Below are 18,615 nucleotides of genomic sequence, written 5' to 3' on the forward strand. Positions count from 1 at the left end.
CACTTTCCCCCAAACGAGCTATCTTCCTCTCTTCTTCTAGGCATCTCTAAAACAAGTGTTTCTCTTCTTATACTTTTCATGTTGACTAATGGAATTCTAAGATTAGAATTTACCCCATCACTGCTGCTTCTGGTTTACTAACTCTTATCATGTCTATAGTGTATTCCTACCCTATTCAACTTTTCTAATGGCTTTAACCAATATAGTTTTTCCAGACAAGCCTACACCGTGTTATTCCCTAAATATAAGGTCCTAAGAATTATATTCAAGGGCTCTTTGACAACTTAGAGCTTGTTTTTATCTTTAGACACAATTTTCAAGATATTCTTTGTTGTTGTTTGTTTGTTTGTTTGTTTTGCTAGTCTTGGGGCTTGAACTCAGGGCCTGAGTCTTGACCTTGGACACTTTTTTGCTTAAGGCTAGCTCTCTGCCACTTGAGCCACAGCACCACTTCCGGCTTTTTTCTCTGTATGTGATACCTAAGAATGGAACCTAGGGCTTTCGAGCATGCAAGGTGAACACTCTACCACTAGTCCTCAAGATACATTCCTGATCTTTCATGGATATATATTCACTCAGCATCCTCAGTGCACCTAGCATAGCACCAAGAGCTGACATACAGACATTGTGAGTGAAAAATGAATAAAAGAGTGCATGCATTGAGGATACGGAGGTCACTAGGTAGTAGGATTGTCACTCCCTTGTGCTTATGAAATGCCATGTCATTATTTCTTTGGTCATGTGCTTTTATCTGTCCTTTCATTGTTTGTAGCATTTCTATTAGGCTGTTGTACTGAACTCAATTATGTATCTTTTCTGATCCATTTTGTGGCTTTTTCTGGTGATGATTCTTCTTTGTGTTTCAGTAATTTTTAATTATAGTGCTTTTGTACATTACACTTGTTTATACTGATCTTTTCAGTATATTAATTTTTTAAAACAAGTAGGAAGAAAAAATTACTTCCATAAGTATTGAGGCAAAGGATAAGAAAAGTCAAGAGAAGAGAAAGCAAACAGATAACAATAGCTGGACAGGGTTTGAATTCTGACTATTCTGCTTACTAGCTGGACACATGATTTTGTATCTCTGTTTCCCAGTTTTTAATGAGGAGGATGATAGGATCTCTGTGAAAATTAACTGAGTTTACATATGTAAGCTTGAAGTTGAATGGTACATGGTGTGTGTTGTGTATGCTTATTGCTAGCCTTCTTCACTTGAACTAGGTTTCTCTCTCATTTAGTTTTAGAGACATCAGAATTTCAGACTATATAATAACTAAGCCTGGTAACCATTTAAGGAATTACATTTATAAATATGTTTTGGGTTTGGCTATGAGGACAATTCCTATATATATATATATTTGATATTTTCAGTATACTTTTGAGTACCACTCTCTTTTGCCTCTTCATGGTAGACTTTTTACTCTGGAAGCCACTGGAAATGCTGGTGATAATCTTTTAGTTTTCTTTTACTTCAGTGTTTGGTCTTACTGCATGCCACTTTTCTTGTACAAGGTGTCTTATTTTGTTTTATTAAAATAATTTTTTTCTTTTTGGGCTAAATGCTGGTCAAGAACAAGACATGCTGGGCTGAGAGTCTGGCCTAAGGGTAGAATGCTTGCCTAGCATGCACAAAGACTCAGGTTTGATTCCTTGGTACCACATACATAGGAAAAAAAACCCAGAAGTGATGCTGTGGCTCAAGTGGTAGAGCTCTAGCCTTGAGAAAGTCTAAGGACAATGCTCAGGCCCTGAGCTCAAGCCCAGGACTGGCAAAAGAAAAAAAAAAAAGAACAAGATATGTTGGGCTGATAGATGGGTATAGCTTCGTAATTCTAATAAGGGGTTCTGTCCCTTAAGACCTGTCTGGCGTCCAGCTAGTAGTCTACGATTTCTGCCCCTTCCTTGTCTCACTTACATTGCATTTATCTTCTTCTGCAACACTATTGTCCAGCTTTAAATAGTCTGTAATACCATACTTGCTCCTCCTGCTGGTATGCCTATCTTTCCTAAATAAGAAAATCTAGATTAAAGCATCTGTTGGTGACCTCATTTTGAACAAATGCGTTAGGTAGTAATTACCATGACTTTGGGAGGAGATACTTGGTAGGTGTTACTTGAATAATATAAGAAAATAAGAGTAGCTTTTAATTGTAGGGTATTTTGAGGCTTAGGATTCATTTTTCACCAATATTTGTAACGTACTAGAGGTACAAAAAAGTAGTTCCTGTTGAGTTCCAAATGACTGATGTAGTAACAAATAATGGGAAAACTAAAAGGAAAGAGAGATTGTTGGAGACTTCCAAAGCTGAAGAAGATGCCATCTTTTCTCGTTTTGTACTTCTTTAGTAGTTTCGCATAGTCTCTTGAGACTAAATCTTGGTAGTTCATTAGAACAAAGTTTCAGTGACATCTTGTCTGTGGGACTTCGCACATGTCATCCCTTCTGCCTCAAACAATCTTAACTTGTCTCGTTGTTATTAATTCTTAAAACATAACCAGAGCACTATAACTTTAAGAAAAGTTTCCATGCACTTTCAGTATTAGATGAGGTGTTTCAGTAGTTCTCATGGTCCCTCTTCTTCCGTTTTCAAACCTTAATTGCACTGTGTTCTAACTTCCTTCGCTAAATATTTCAAGGGAAGAAAAAGAAACAAACCAAGAGCTGTATATATACATAACAAGGCCTGTTGAGTGGTTGATGACCCCAAAACATTTGTTAGTTGAATGAATGAGTGGGATATGTTAGCAAAGTTGACCATTCTAAGCAAGGGAAAGAGAATGTACAAAAATAGAATTGTGGTATTGAATATTATTGATTATTAGGCAGTGGAGTAGAATCAATTTGACTAGAGTATATTTTGAAAAAGAAAATGGAGTCCAGAATTTAATAGGTCAAGGTCAGGATTTAATAGGTAAAGGTCAGTGAAGCTGTGAGATCAATAATAACAGAACATGATTTAATGAATTTGATAATCTTATGCATGAAAAATAATTTTTCTAAAATGTGTTACCATTTTAATACTTTTCAGTATATGAAATACTTGTTAACTGTCTATTTATAATGAAACTTTGTAAATTTGAATGCTGTTGAATATATTGACCAACTCAATAAACTCCATTTGTTTTTTAATAAACTATTTTTAAAATAAGACATTTAAGAATAATTAAAAAAAGGTAGTAATCTATCATATGTAGGGGAGTTTCCTTCTTATTTGTAGCTTAAAGTAAAAATTCTTACAGCTGTGACTTTTTTTTCTCTAGTATCTCCAGAAGCAGTTGGATTTTTGTCAGCTGTTGGGGTGTTTATTATCTTGATGCTGCTCCTTTTTCTCTATATTAATAAGAAGTTCTGTTTTGAAAATGTTGGAGGGTTTCCAGATCTTGGTTCAGGATACAATGCAAGGAAGAATTCACAAGATAAAATGTGTAAGTATTATACTCCTTTTTTATCTGTAGTGTGCTTTAATACATGCAATAACATATTGTGTGACATATAAGCTTATATCTGCAACATAGTAAGCTTATATTTGAGTCTCTGTTTTGTAAGAATGAAAGCACTATTAAGTAAATTCAGATATCTTTCTGTGTCCCACAAAGTACAAAGATTTTGCATATAATTAGTCTACTATCCCAAATTAATATTTTTATTTTTTCATCGTTATTGTACACATTTGAGCCTATATTATGAACAGATATGCTTTAGAAAGAAGGAAGTATCTTGGTGCTTTATACAGGTTAAAGGCATTGCCCAACAGCTCTCTGAAAAACTCTCTGCTTATGTTCCTGAAAGGCAGTGTCTTTACCCAGCTGGTGGGTAATTTTTATTGCTTGGAGATATTTTTTCCTCTTGCAATTTAGTGTACAGATAAATTCTGCATCTAAAAAGTAAGGCTTAAGGGCTTCTCTCCCTATCAAGGCACCATATACATTATATTACTTAGTACCTAGTAATACTAGGAAAGAAGGCTATGAGACTATTCTTTTTCTCCCTTGGGAATTCATTGTTTTTATTTAGTTAGTTTCAGTTGTGGGGGTTGAACTCTGGGCTTGGGTGGCTAGCACCACTTCCAGTTTTATGGTGGTTAACTGGAGGGAAGAGTCTCCTGGACTTTAGTGCCCAGATTGGCTTTGAACCATGATCTTCAGATCTCAGCCTCCTGAATAGCTAGGATTACAGGCATAAGCCACTGGCTTCTGGTTGTTTTTTGTTTGTTTGTTTTAAAATTATTAGAGGAGTTTTTTATTTGTTGTTTTCAAGGACTGGTTTATATAAATGATACCAGGAACAAGTTGGGATTTATAGAGGTGGTACCTTAGAAGAGTGTTGAGTTGTAACAGCATAGAAACCTTGCATTTTATTGTCTCTATATATGTATGTTTTGGAGAAATTCTTTCCTCATAACTGAAAGGGTGGGTGATAGACCTATTACTTAAAAATCTATGGGTTATTAAATTACATTTTGGGTCTTTTGTATTGGAAACTACTACTCTATGTGGTTTTGGCTTAGGTAAGTTTGACATTTCTCCTATTCCACTCCAGTCCTACTTTCTTAATCATTTGTGAATGAACCAGGTAAAAATGTCTGTATTAGCAGCCCTCAATACTCCTCTGAGTCAGAATTCTAGTTTTTCTTTTTTTAAAATTGTATTTTATTGTAGGGATAATGTATAGAGTTACATTTTTCAGGTAGTGGGTGCATTACTTCTCAAACCTTGATACCCCTTCTCATGTTTTTGTTCCCTTTCACTCCCCCCATCCCTCCCAATCATCTTGTTTTCCCCCTTCCCTTCCCTATTTCAAATAAACAAATAAAGATACATACACTACACCAGGTACAGAAACCATATGTGATTGACCATAAGGGGACAAAAAGAGAAAAGAAATAACCTCCTATAGTACATTCAAAAAAAAACAACAATCACAAAGATTAACCTCTTGTTTCCATATCCTAGAGTTCATTTCATTTAGTCTCATCCTGTGTGACCATATGTACATAGCTCTTGAGCTATTTATCTAATAACCCCTTAGCTGCTTTCCAATAATTGTGAAAAAGATCTAGTACTATATTAGACATTCTTTTAACATTTTTATCAGTTTATTTTTATTCCATTTATCTGTTTTGGTGAGGGGTTCTGCAAATGGAGACCAGGGCCTTGCACATGCCAGACAAGTGTTCTACCACAGATCTATATCCTAACCCTATTGTATGTGTATGTGTGTGTGTGTGGGGGGTGTTGGTGTGTTTGTCTTGGGGCTTGAATTTAGTGCCTGGATACTGTCCTTGAGCTTTTTTGCTAAAGGTTAGCACTCTACCACTTGAGCCATCCTTGGCTTTTTCTTAGCTAACTGGAGAAAATAGACTCACAGTCTTACCTACCAGTTCTTGCTTTGAATGTCTGTCTTCAGATCTCACCCTTCTAAGTAGGTAGGATTACAGTTGTGAGCCACTAGCACCCTATTAAGTTTTTTTTTAACTAACCATACAATTTTAATATGTTGATATAAGCAACATTTTTAAATTTGAAAAATCTGTATTTTCCCATCTGGAAAATTTGGAAAGAAGAGGGACTGTGTTTTGCTTACTTTGCATATCTTTTTCATGATTGATGTAGAGCAAACAGCTGGATTCTAAGATCTGCCTGAACAATCAATCTAGGTTCTTGAAACCTCAGATTGCACTTGAAAGCAAATGAGTAAAAATGTTACCTCTTCCCTTGTTGTTATTATTAAGCTGGTTTGACCTTGAGGAACCTGTGAAAGGATCTCAAAGGCATTATTACATTTCTGAGTCCTGGTACTTTCCATTCATTAAGTAGAATTAACATTTGCTCATAGAGTTTATGTAAAATCCATATATATATTTAAATGTTTCAGTTATGTCTTGCACATGCTACTCAACAAATGCCCATACTTGTTTTTCCTTTTTCTGTCAGTGACAGATTGCTTATTTTTCTCTTAATTTCTTTATTTGAAATTAAATTGGTGGTCTGTCTAGAAGAGTCATTCTCTTATGTAGACACTATTAATAAGTAAATGAAGTAAATTCAAGTACATAATAAAAGTATTTTTATACTTCTTCTTTCAGGTATAAAATTTAAAAGAAACAATAGTGTTTGAGGGGAAAGCATTGTCTTGCTGCTGTTATAGTTATGGAGTGGGAAAAAGTGTCATTATGTTTAAGCCAAGTGGTTTGATTTTTGTTTTTTGGGGGGTCATTTTTGGAAGAGTTTTTACTTCAAATTACTTCTCCCAAATGAAATTAAAAGCCACAGTGTGAAATACTAATACCCAGCTAATGAGTAGCAACATTTCAATAAATGCTAAGTTCAAGTTCCAAAGCAGCTGATACTTTGAGAAGAGAAAATTTTGTGATTACACCTTTTGTGAACAAAGAGTTAGAAAATGGCATTTTTCAAAACTTTTCAGCAGAATCTGCCTTCCGTATCCTCCTTGGTAGACACGATTAGTGGTGCTGTGGAAGATTTGACGGCGGCTGTTGGGGAAGCCAGCTATGCTTTAACTGACTCTGTTGCTGAGCAGGTGACAAGCATGATACATGGCTTCCGCCTGGAAGAAGAAAGCTGCACAGTCCAAGAAGCTGCAGGTCTTTCTGCCACCAAAGATGCTATGTTACAAGAAGCCTCCAAAAATACTACAGAGTCCAGTTTCGAACGTAGAACAAAGCCAATAAATGAAATGCAAGATCAAGGAATGCATGAGGGAAGATCACTTAGCCATACCGAGAGGCAAGAGAGTCTACGTTATCAGGGAATTGACTATGATTCGGTTTTGAAAGGTAGAGTGTCTGTTATCAAGCAGAGTGGGAGGACTGGATCTACTTGTCAGGAACTTGAACTTAATGACAATTGTAAAACAGTTGGGTTAGCGACCTCTAGTAATGATAAAAACCATTCAAAGCAGTTAAGAGTCCAAGAAATGAAAGGAAATCAGAATACCACCATTGGCATAAGCACACTATGTGAGCAAAAGAAGTTTGTTGCTACAGATAATAATGGAAGAAAAGAATATACCAAATCTCAACATGTGTTTGTGGGAAAGGATGAAGAGAAAATAAGGTGTTCCAAGAGAAATAAGCATCTTCCTGATTTAGATCATGGCGATAACTTAAAGAAAGCTGAAGAGTACACAGAAAGTCAAGGACTCAGAGGGAATGAGGGCTCAGGAAATAATGAGTGCTCTCCAAGAGACAAACGTGTGACACAGACATCAACTGTGAAAGAAGACATATGTCCAGCACCATCAGCAAATTCTAGAGATACATTTCCTGGAAAAATCAAAGAACAAATAAATCCAACAAAATACTACAAATTGAAAGAAGACATAAAAACAAAGAAAAATGCAGTCAGTGCTGCTAAAAAAGGAACAACAAAGAGTCAAGCTGAAAAACCTTGTAAGCTAACACTAAAAAAAGGTGAGGTCTCCTAATGTTAGTTTGAATGATTGAATTTTCTCTATTTTTTAAAAAAATTAAGGAAACATCCAAATCTCTCAGCTCTCCTGTTCATGTCTATATATCTAGCTTAAGACTTTCTTGAATTCTCTGACTACAAGACCTTTTTAGAACCATTCAGTCTTTTTCTCAGAACTTCTAGATCGTTCGTGTGTGTGTGTGTGTGTGTGTGTATGTGTGTGTGTATGTGTGTGTGTATGTGTATACTCTTCTGGGTATTGCATCTGATCGATACATAATTTGGTCAATTTCTGAGTCATCCTAATTTTTCTTGATTATCTTTAATGTATAATGAAAGTCTATAGTTTTCTAAAGCAGTATGCCTATTTTAATTGAAGTTTATTTGTTGGGCTGTACTTAGATTTTAAAATTTTGTATTTGTAGCTGAAGATATGGCTCAAGTGACAAAATACCCTGAGCTAAAATTCTAATACTGCCAAAAAGAGGGAGAGAGAGAGAGAAAAAAAAGAGAGAAACCATATATTTAGCATTGTTCATCTTTTCCCATACATGTTTCAGAATATCTTCATTCATTTAACTATACAATGAAACTTTATATAACTTTTCAAGTTCATTCTGAGTGTGCATAAACTATATTACTAACAAGTTCTTTATATAGAATTCAGATTTTGAGTAAACATGGTTTTCTTGTTTTGCTGTCTTTTTAAAATTGTATTTCCTATTTGTGACAATTTTCAAAACATTGCAGTTCATGCGTTAGTACTTACTTCTGATAGTCCTTAGTCATTTTTAGTTATGGCTAATCTAATCACAAGGTCCAAAGTATATCAGCTTTTATGTATAAGATGTGTATGTGACTTTCCTATAAATTCTCATAAAATAAGGAAGAGCTTGGTTAGCAGAGAAAATTGAGGAAAGCATTCTTTAGTTCTTCTACATGACTGATAAATGATAGATGATAGTATTTATCAATTATATGAATGTTTTTAAAAGGGTTTACAGAAGCTGATCCAGGTTGGATGGGCTCACTAAAAATAAATGCTAGTCTGTGAAAACGTATTCTTTTAGAGTCTATCCTTGTGGCCAGGTGTTTTTTTTTTTTTGCGGTGGGGGGATGGAGGGGATGGGAGGTCAGATTCAGTATGTTTGGTACCCCAGGTTTTGTTCTGGTAGCCTTATTATTTGAAGTAAAGAAATAAGAAATACAATTAAGCAACATAGGTTTTTTTTGTTTGTTTGTTTGTTTGTTTTTTTGCCAGTCCTGGGCTTGAGCTCAGGGCCTGAGCACCGTCCTTGGGCTTTCTCAAGGCTAGAGCTCTACCACTTGAGCCTCAGCACCACTTCCGGCTTTTTTCTATGTATGTGGTACCGAGGAATCGAACCCGGGTCTTCATGCATGCTAGGCAAACACTTTAACCACTAGGCCAAACTCCCGGCCGCAACATAGGTTTTTAAAAATTGTGTTCAGCAAAGAACAATAAATAGTATAGAATTTAAAATTTTGTTTTGCTTTGTGTTCACTAAGAAGTGAACTGAAGTATCTAAAGAAGTGGGTACCTGTGAAGAAAGGGGTAGGTTGGAGAGAATGGGTGAGAATGTTGAAAGGGTTGATGTTGATCAAGATGTACTCTATTCATCCGCTGTGTTGTTGCATAACTCCTTGAGAGCTACTTAATGATAATATATATTAAAGAAGTAGGAACTTAAAGAAAACAAATATCTCTTAGGCATTACAGAATATAGTTAGTACTAAACAGAAATCATATTATGTTTCAAAAATTGTTTTGACTGTGTTTTTAAAATATAATTTTATTGTCATTTTATTGTTAAAATGTTTTACAGAGGGGTTACCATTTCATAAGTCAGGTAATGAGTACATTTCTTTTTTTGGACGATGTCACCCCTTCTTCCGCTTTCCTTCAGTTTTTTTCTCCTATCCCTGTCCAGTTATATCGGGCATTTTCCACATAGTGTCTACTGAATAGCATGATTGCATTTGTTCGTCCTCTCTCCCTCCCTTTCCTGTTTTGATGCACAGATAAACCCTTCTTCTATCTGTACCGTAATATTACTAGAATCTTGTGTTCTAGGTTCTGATATAGGAGTTATAAGGTATAGAGTGAGGAGAAGAGTTTCTTTTTTATTTCTGAAGTTTCTTCAGGAAACATTGTGTAGGAGATGAAGTTTGAATGTAGAACAGGTACCCTCAATGAGGAGCCTGCAGCCTTCTGGCTCCTCTAAGACATCTCTGTAGGATTACACAAAATATTCACAGCTCTGGACTGGAGTCATGAAGGCCTTGGTTCATAGACCACTATCATCTCAGTGCTGTCTAGTAGAACTCTTGATGGCAAAGTTTTACATATTGTATTGTTCCATATGATAACCACTAACCCCATGGGCTTCGTGTGACTTCAAGTATGCTAAGAGCCCAGAAAATTAATTTTAAATTCGGTTCCACTTAATTTAAATAGACAACAGTCATTGTGTGATGTACAATGTAGTCAACTATTGCTAGTGCTTTTTTTTTTTTTTTTTTTGCCAGTCCTGGGCTTGAGCTCAGGGCCTGAGCACTGTCCTTGGACTTCCTCAAGTTTATAGCTCTACCACTTGAGCCTCAGCACCATTTCCGGCTTTTTTTTTCTATGTATGTGGTACCGAGGAATTGAACCCGGGTCTTCATGCATGCTAGGCAAGCACTCTACCACTAGGCCAAACTCCCAGCCCCTATTGCTAGTGCTTCATAAAATGATATAAAGTTTATACCTTTTAAATTTTGTTTGAGGAGGTTGAGAAAATAAAAGTTCAAGGCCAGTCCAGGCAAAAAATAAACCAGGTATAGTGCATTCCTCTGGTTTTAGCTAAGTGGAAGGTATAGGTGGAGGACTGATGTCATAAACTTGTCCTGGCCTTGTAAGACCCTATCAAGGAAGGACTAGAGCAAAACAGTAACTAAAGGCTGAGTTTGGGCCGTAAGTGGTGGAACACTTACCTAGCAAGTGTGAGGTCCTGAGTTCAAACTGCCAAAATAAATTATTTGAAATTTTAGGTACGTTTAAATAAAACATCTCCACTCATTCCCTTTCCCAGGTAATGAAAAAGTAGCAGTTTGGTATATATTGTTGCATAATATACTGCATATCTGTGTGCATATATTTCATGTAGCAGTACATGAGGTATATGTATTTATTATGTACATCTAATTATAATGCACATCTAATTCTATTTTATAACCTCTTTTCTCTCAATATTTTATTGTAATTGTTCTTTCTTTGTGAGTAATCCAGAATTCATATCAATGTGTAGGTATATCATAATTTACCTAACCAATTATTTATTACTTTGGTTTCCTTTTGCTTTAATATATATCTCAAATGTATATCTTTGACTACCTTTCATGCATTTTCTTAGACTGAATTCTTAGAAATGAACTTGACAACTTCCTAGAAATGGATCAAATACAGATTTAAAAGTTAGATATATTTTGCCAATTTGCTGTCTAGAAAATTTGTACCAATTAAAATCACACTCAAGATTGCCCATTTTTGGTTTATTGTTAGCACTGAGAACTGCCAGTTTTGGAAATAAAAGCCAAAGTGAAAATTGAAAACGTATCTTTTCACATGATTTATCTGAATCACATCCATCTGTATTGTCAGAACTAACAACTTCATTAGTATGTTACCTGTTCTTTAGTGGCAAGAATTATAATTTCCTATATATGAAGTAAGGTGGGAAAGTCTCTGTGATTAAGACTAGATAATCAGGATATAGAAATTGAAACTTGGGTTTCTTATTAAAAATTACGTTTCTCCAAAGCCAAAAATATGTGTATGCATATACATAGACACACATATACCTGTATGTTGTATTATACTTTAAATGTACTTCAAGGAATTTTCAAGGATTTCAGTCATCTTAAGGATTATTGGTTTTTAATTGGCATCATCCTGTGTGGTGATATATGTATATATACATATGTGTTTGAACTTATTTGTGATTATATGTATGTATATATACATAAAACATGCATATATATAATACTTAACATACTAAAATGATCATTTCCTGTCCCTGTCATTCCAAATAGACAACTCCTATATGGATAAAGATGAGCATGGTTCATCCTCTGAAAGTGAAGATGAAGCACTGGGTAAATATCATGAGGCCTTATCCAGAACACACAATTCTAGACTACCACTGGTTGATTCTAGACAAACGAACTATGGCTGGGAAACAAGGCAGAAATACAGTCCTTTATCTGCAGAGTACGATGGATACAGTAGTGAAGCATCAATAGATGAAGGTAAGACAGTTTCTTCTTCAGTGACACATTATCAAATTATTTGAATCTAACATTTAAGTAACTTTGTTTGAGCAGTAAACAAGAGAGCATATGCAGCCAGTGAAGCAATGTGTCTGAGAATATAATTTATTCAAATTTGAAGTTTGGGCTGAAGCCAAAAATCCAAACCAGTACCAAAACACTGACTGGTTAAATAATGTCATAACTGTAGCTCCTATTCCACCAGTGGTATGTGAGTGACATGAGCCTGTAGGGCCTTGTTCTCTGGACAGTGTGGGGGAAAAAAAGCCAAGAATAGCAAAAAACTTGAGCGAAAAAGAAGTTTATTGCAAGGTGAAAGATAAAGCTGCCCGAGTAGATGGACAGGGAGCCAGAGCTGGTTATCCGGTCTCCCTGCTGTGGAGTCTGCATTTCCTCCTCGGGATTCTGGGGGCTGGCTTTTCCAAGGAGTCCAGGAGCAGTTTAGCTGGCTCCTGGGCAGATGGGGGGGGTTTGAAGGGGGGAAATCAATGAGCTTTCTGGAGGCAGGGGTATTTGGGCATCTGGAGGAGGGAGCAGCACAATTGTCCTAAGATTATAAACCCACTGACTGCAGTGCTCTCACCATCCAGGCCACTGACTGGCTGTCTTTCTACCCTGAGTCTTCACCTAGCATACATATGGTGAAAGATGAGAACCTACTGTTCTCTCAGATGACAGCAATTCCCAGATTCCTTTTAGGAGCTGATAAGGGTTACCTGGTTGAATTCCAGTATGTACATGTATACTACTGCATTCAATATGGCCCCTAAATAACAGTCAGAAGCTTCACATGGCCCATAGGGGAAGACATGGGATTTATTGTTTGTGGGAGAGTAGTCTGAGGTAAATTTATTGAGAATGGGTACAGTTTTATACTATGCTTCAGAAACAGTTTATTGGATTATCAAGGACTCCAATAATTCTAAGGATAATTCCACCTCTGATATGTTTCCCTTTCTTTGCTGACATGGGCTTTAGACCTGGAAGGGACAAGTCCAGGGACATGTCCACATTTGTTTACACATGTTGCTGAAGTAGATATAGAAGGCTTACCATTAAAGCATATCTATTCCTACATTTAAGTACTTTTCTCACTTGATAAAATGACGCAATAATTATGTTTATAGCCACATATTTCCTGTCCTGAACATTTCTATACATGTCTTCCCTGAATTATTGGATAAAACAGCAGGGTAGATTGATTTCAGGCATTGTCAAATTAGCTTCATATTTAGCCTGCCTTATTCTTAGTTATTATTACATGGAGTTTTGACCAAGTGCTGGTAACAATCTGTTACTAAATAAATCAAAAGAAATTGGGTTCAGTTTTTTAGCCAGTGGGTACTCATTGAAGGGTTTTATAGCAAGAAATCATAGACAGGCCATGTTGTAGAAAGATGAATTTAGCAGCAGAAGAATTATTGGAAAGGGATAACAGTTAAGGAATCTTTGCAGTAGCTTGTGAAAAATGACCCCCTCCCCCTGAATTATAGCAGTGTCACTAGGAATATATAAGGGTAGAAGAGAGAATACTGGATTTAGGAACTGAATATGTTTTGAACATTAGAAGAATAGGAAAATCAATGAAATACAGATTCCATCATGTATGACTAGGAGAATGATAGAGTCATTCATATAAACATGACATCCAGAGAGAATTTTTTTTTATTATTGTTACTGTTGTTGGATACCTTATTATATGTGATAAAAACAGAATAATTAAGCATTTGAAATTGGTTATTGAGCTTTCAATCTTAAATGGGGTCAGGGAGAGAGGTTTTCAGAATACTTAGAGATAGAAATTCTTTGTCATTGATAAAGAATGTATGTAGAGAAAATGTTACATAAAGAAACAGAAGAGATGACAGAAGAGATGGCAAAAGAGATGGTAAAAGAAGACAACTAGGAAACTTGTATTTTATTGTCCATGGAAGGAGAATTTTAAGGAGGGTAGAGAGATGAATTATGAGAATTCAGACAAACTCCCTTTTCCAATAAAGAAGGATCAATACCTTTAATTTGAATCAGTACCTTTAATGGGATAGTGAAGAAGCCAGATAGTATTAAGGGGAAGTATATTAAGGTAATATACATTTTTTCCCTTTTGGTCATGGGACTTGCACTCAGGGCCTGGACACTGTCCCTGAGCTTTTTTTTATTAAAGAATTTATTGACATTGATTTTTATATCATATTTCAAGTGACATGTTTAACAAACGAGTATTCAAGAAGGGAATCTCTATATACAATCATTGGCACTTAGTTTTTAGAACATAATCAAAATTAGGCTAAGGGTTTGTATATCATAGATACAAATTATTTTATGAAATAAAACATTATGTTTATAGAATCATAGGTTTTTATGTCTATGTAGTTATGTTTATATTTCTAATACCATGTCCATAGCAATGGGTATGCAAATATTGAGTCAATATTTTTTTTCCAGCCATGGGACTTGAACTCTGGGCCTGGGCTCAGAGTTCCTGAGCTCTTCAGCTCAAGGCTACCGCCCTACCCTTTCAGCCATAGCCCTGTCCTGTCCTTGAGCTTTTTTGCTCAAGGCTAGCACTCTACTATTTTGAGCCACAGTGTCACTTCCAGTTTTCTGGTGGTTAATTAGAAATAAGAGTCTCATGGACCTTCTGGCTGGGTTGGCATCAAACCTTGATTCTCAGATCTCAGTCTCTTGAGTAGCCAGGATTACAGCTGTGAGCTGCTGGCACCTGGCTCCTGCAATATTTTGTTACCACTTCCTCATCTCTTCCCTCCTCATCAGTTTTCAGAACAAAGATATAGAAGTAAGTTAAAGGGATTTGTAAATCTAACATTTCATTTTCATCTTCCCACCTGCCAATAGTTATCCTCCTCTTCATGTATGTAGAAAGGAGAGGAATTTATTTCTGACACATACTCATATCAGCTGGTTGCATACCTGTCTGTGTAACTACCCCTACATCAACATGTCACAGTCTTGAGAACTACCATTTGTTTAGATCCTATTGTGTTCCTGAGTTTCAGTTTCTTCACATACTGTCACTATAATTCATTATAGTAGGTGAGATTATCCCCCATTTTATTAAAATGAAGGCATGTTTAGACCAGTTAGGTTACTCCAAATGGCACTTTCCAGGTTCATTGCAAATCTAACATTATTTGGCTCAGGCCACTTTACTGTCTCCCTAAATGTATTGTGTCTAATGGGACATTGTATTGCTATCAACCTGGAAAACAGGTGTTCTAGGAAAAAAAAGAAAAACAGAGATGACATATTTGTTAATCGTGTTTTCTCCTCTAGGTGGCCATATTAATCTTTTAGTTTACTTTGAAAATTCAAAAAGTGGTACGCTTAAAAATTGTTTTTAGGAAAACTCAACATTAAAATAATGTTTATATTAAGGAATTTATCAAATACATTTTGTTTACTGCTTTATTTTAATAAGTCACTATAACCTGTCTTATTTTAAAAGAACAAAATCAATTATGATTTGTAGATATCTTACTTAAGTTGATAAGCTAGATCAATCTCTGAAATTCCATTCTGGTGCATTAATGCTTACATTAGATGGAGAAGCCTAATTAAGATCTTCATATGAAGATTGAATTTAGTCTTAAATTATTAGAATATCTTTTTATTATTTGGGGATTTTTATTCTTAATTTGCCGAGATTAAGAAGCTATATTGTATATTATGTACAGCTATATTAATTTTTTCTTTTTTCTTTAATTTTATTGTCAGGGTGATGTACAGTTACATTCATTAAGGTAGTGAGTACATTACTTCTTGAACATTGTTACTCCTTCCCATGTTTTTCTCCCACTTTTTCTCCCCCAGCTCTATTAAAATTTTAAGATGTTATTTGGGGCCAAACACTATTAAGAATAATTTCCAGCTTCACTTCTGTCTTAGGGTATATAGCCCACATGTATACAATATACTTATCATTGAGTTTTCCCCTTATGGCTATAGCAGAAATTTCATGCATTGATTTTGTTGTTATCTTAATATTAGGGCCACTAAAGCATAGTTTTCTGTTACTTTTAAGATTTCATTTTTACTTTAATTAATTTTTTTTTTGTTGGTCCTGGGGTTTGAATTCTGGACTTAGGCTTCTTTTGTTCAAGGTTAGCACTGTACCACTTGCTTCACAGTGCCACTTCTGGCTTTTTTTTGTTTTTTTGGCGGGGTAGTTGATTGGAGAGAAGAGTTTCATGGACTTTCTTGCCTGGGTTGGCTTCGACCCATGATTAATTTTGGCTCCTGGTTTGAAAAGTTCTAGCCTGTGTGTGCTTGGTGCCATTGTTATGGACCTGTGTCCACCTGTGTGAAGCAAAGCTGCTTACCTCAGCAGAACAAAGCAGAGAGCAAACCTGGAAAGTCCAGGAATAAAGTGTTCCTTGTGGACTGCTTCCTGAAGCTCAGCCCAGTTTACAGCACATTCTAATAATGCCATCAAATTATGGGTCAATTGGTGGATTCATACACTGTTAAGATTCGAGTCCCGGGTGCGGGGTGTGGGGGGGGAGGGAAATGGGTACCAAGACATGTGAAAGGGTATCAATGTACGTGAATTAATGCACCTTCTATCTGGCAAATATCATGTAACCCTTTTACTAACTACAATAAAAAAATGCAAAAAACAACAACAACAAAACAAAACAAAAAAAGATTCGAGTCCCCATGATCCAGTCACTTCACCAGAGCCCATCAGCTGACAAGCCTCATACACTGCCATCAACATGTTGCATCCCTTTGTTTTTCCATTCATTCTGTTGATGTGGTTTATTATATGGATTGCATTTTTTTTGCCAGTTATGGGGCTTGAACTCAGGACCTGAGCACTGTCCTTGGACTTTTCTCAAGGCTAGAGCTCTACCCTTGAGCCACAACACCACTTCCAGCTTTTTTCTATGTATGTGTACCAAGGAATCAGACCTGGGTCTTCATGCATACTAGGCAAGCACTCTTACCACTAGGCCAAACTCCCGGCCCTGGATTGCATTTTTTATGTTGAACCTCCTTAATTTCCTAGACTAAATTCTATTTGTTCATGGAGTGAAATCCTCTTATTATTCTCTGCTGAATTCAGATGGATAATATTTTATTTAGTATTGCTAATATTTTATTTATTTTGGCATCAGTATTCATATGAGATATTTGTCTCTAGTTTATTTTCTCCTTGTGGTGTCTTTAGTTCTGATATTAGGGTAATATTGGCCATACAGGATGAGTTAAGCAGTGTTCTACTTCCAATTGTTTGTAAAAGTTTGAGAATGATCAGTGTTAAGTCTTCTTTAAATTTAGGGTAGGTGTCTTAGGGATTTCATGAATATGACATGATGGAAATCCTTACTACTTACTGTTAATGAACTCATTAACATGGTAAAATTAGCACAGGAATGGAGATTTTCTGGACATTCTGTAACATCTTAGAGGTATCTACTTATAATATCAAGTTGGCAGGTCACTATGAAAGTATGGTCATCAAAGCAAATCTATAGGCTAGGAAGAGGAATTTGGGAATCATAACTGTGTGGACAGTATTTAAAAGCCACATCTAAAAATTTCTAAAATGATAACATTAATATGAACTTTAATTCATTGGAGTAAGGCAACAACATATTTCTTTGATAAACTACAAAATCTTGTCAGATCACAATCCATTTATTCAAAATATTACTAAATACAAAGTAAATGATTCCCTTAAATTAATTAGATTTTTATAAATGCATATATAATATGGCTAGAATATAGTTAATTTATTTTAGAGTTAATTTCAATTCCTTACCTTTCCAAATTTACATGTAACAAGTATATAAGTTCAGTATACTTTACATAAGGACACATTCTTTCTCTCTTCCCTTCTTGATCTTCACTCAGGTTAACATGAAGCATGAGCATTTCTGAAGTATTCTTTCCTATGAAGTTACAACTTTGAAAGCAGCTTTCCTCTACCCATATCTTGTCTCTGAAGTAGCAGTGTTATTTTAATAGACAAGAAGTGGGCATGGAGAGAGCTGGACTCAGTGCCTGCTGACTGCAGGTGTGGAAATGAATACTTAAAATGAATCTACATTAATAGAAATTAAAATGCCAGTGGACCGGGAGTTTGGCCTAGTGGTAGAGTGCTTGCCTAGCATGCACGAAGACCCGGGTTCTATTCCTTGGTACCACATACATAGAAAAAGCCAGAAGTGGTGCTGAGGCTCAAGTGGTAGAGTTCTAGCCTTGAGAAAAAATCCAAGGACAGTGCTCAGGCCCTGAGCTTAAGCCCAGGACTGGCAAAAAAATTAAAATGCCAATAGATATAAATTTTCATATTTCCAGATAGAAAAGTGAAAAAAGCAAAGTATAGTATGAATTACTGGTACGATTCACTTGTAAATTTATATACTTTTTCTTTTCCTTTTCTTTCTTCTTTCTTTTTCCCTTTCTCTCCATCGCTTCCTTTTTCTCTCTTCTCTCTCTCTCTTTCTTTTGCTTTTTCTTTTCTTTTTTTTTTGTGGATCATAGGGCTTGAACTCCAGACCTGGACTCTATCCCTGAGCTGCTTCTTCTGCTCAAGGCTAGCTAGTAATACTGTACCATCTGAGCCAAAGCTGGCTTTTGCCATTTCTGAGTAGTTTATTGGAGATGAGAGACTTGTGGACTTTCCTCAGATCTCAGCCTCCCGAGGTAGGACTATAGGCATCAACGGCTGACATCTGGGTTACAGGCTTTTTAAAGGAAGAAACATTTTGTAATATGGAGAAGAAGTCAAATTATGAATTGAAAAATAAAAGTGTTCATCAAATGAAATGCAAATTCTCACCTTCCTTTAACATGGGGAAGCAGGATTTTGGAGATGTATTTCTT

General features: G+C 35.8%; 1 protein-coding gene across 10 annotated transcripts in view; it reads left to right on the plus strand.

The window, feature by feature from the left end:
- The window catches only part of LOC150038959 (synaptotagmin-14), a 133,435-nt gene that overhangs the window by 41,818 nt on the left and 73,002 nt on the right, over positions 1–18,615 (plus strand). For 5 of the 10 annotated variants that reach the window (XM_090328084.1, XM_090328085.1, XM_090328086.1 and 2 more), the window contains 3 exons: positions 3,265–3,429; positions 6,462–7,436; positions 11,527–11,742. In XM_090328084.1, the coding sequence (XP_090184210.1) occupies positions 3,265–3,429; positions 6,462–7,436; positions 11,527–11,742 (1,356 nt within the window). Of the gene's footprint in view, positions 1–3,264; positions 3,430–6,089; positions 7,437–11,526; positions 11,743–18,615 lie in introns of those variants that run through there. The other 5 variants (XM_090328089.1, XM_090328091.1, XM_090328093.1 and 2 more) reach the window with 3 other exon arrangements.

This window comes from Megascapheus bottae, unplaced genomic scaffold, assembly GCF_031878675.1.
Source record: "Megascapheus bottae isolate mThoBot1 unplaced genomic scaffold, mThoBot2.hap1 H_1, whole genome shotgun sequence".
Classification (NCBI taxonomy): Eukaryota; Metazoa; Chordata; class Mammalia; order Rodentia; family Geomyidae; genus Megascapheus; species Megascapheus bottae.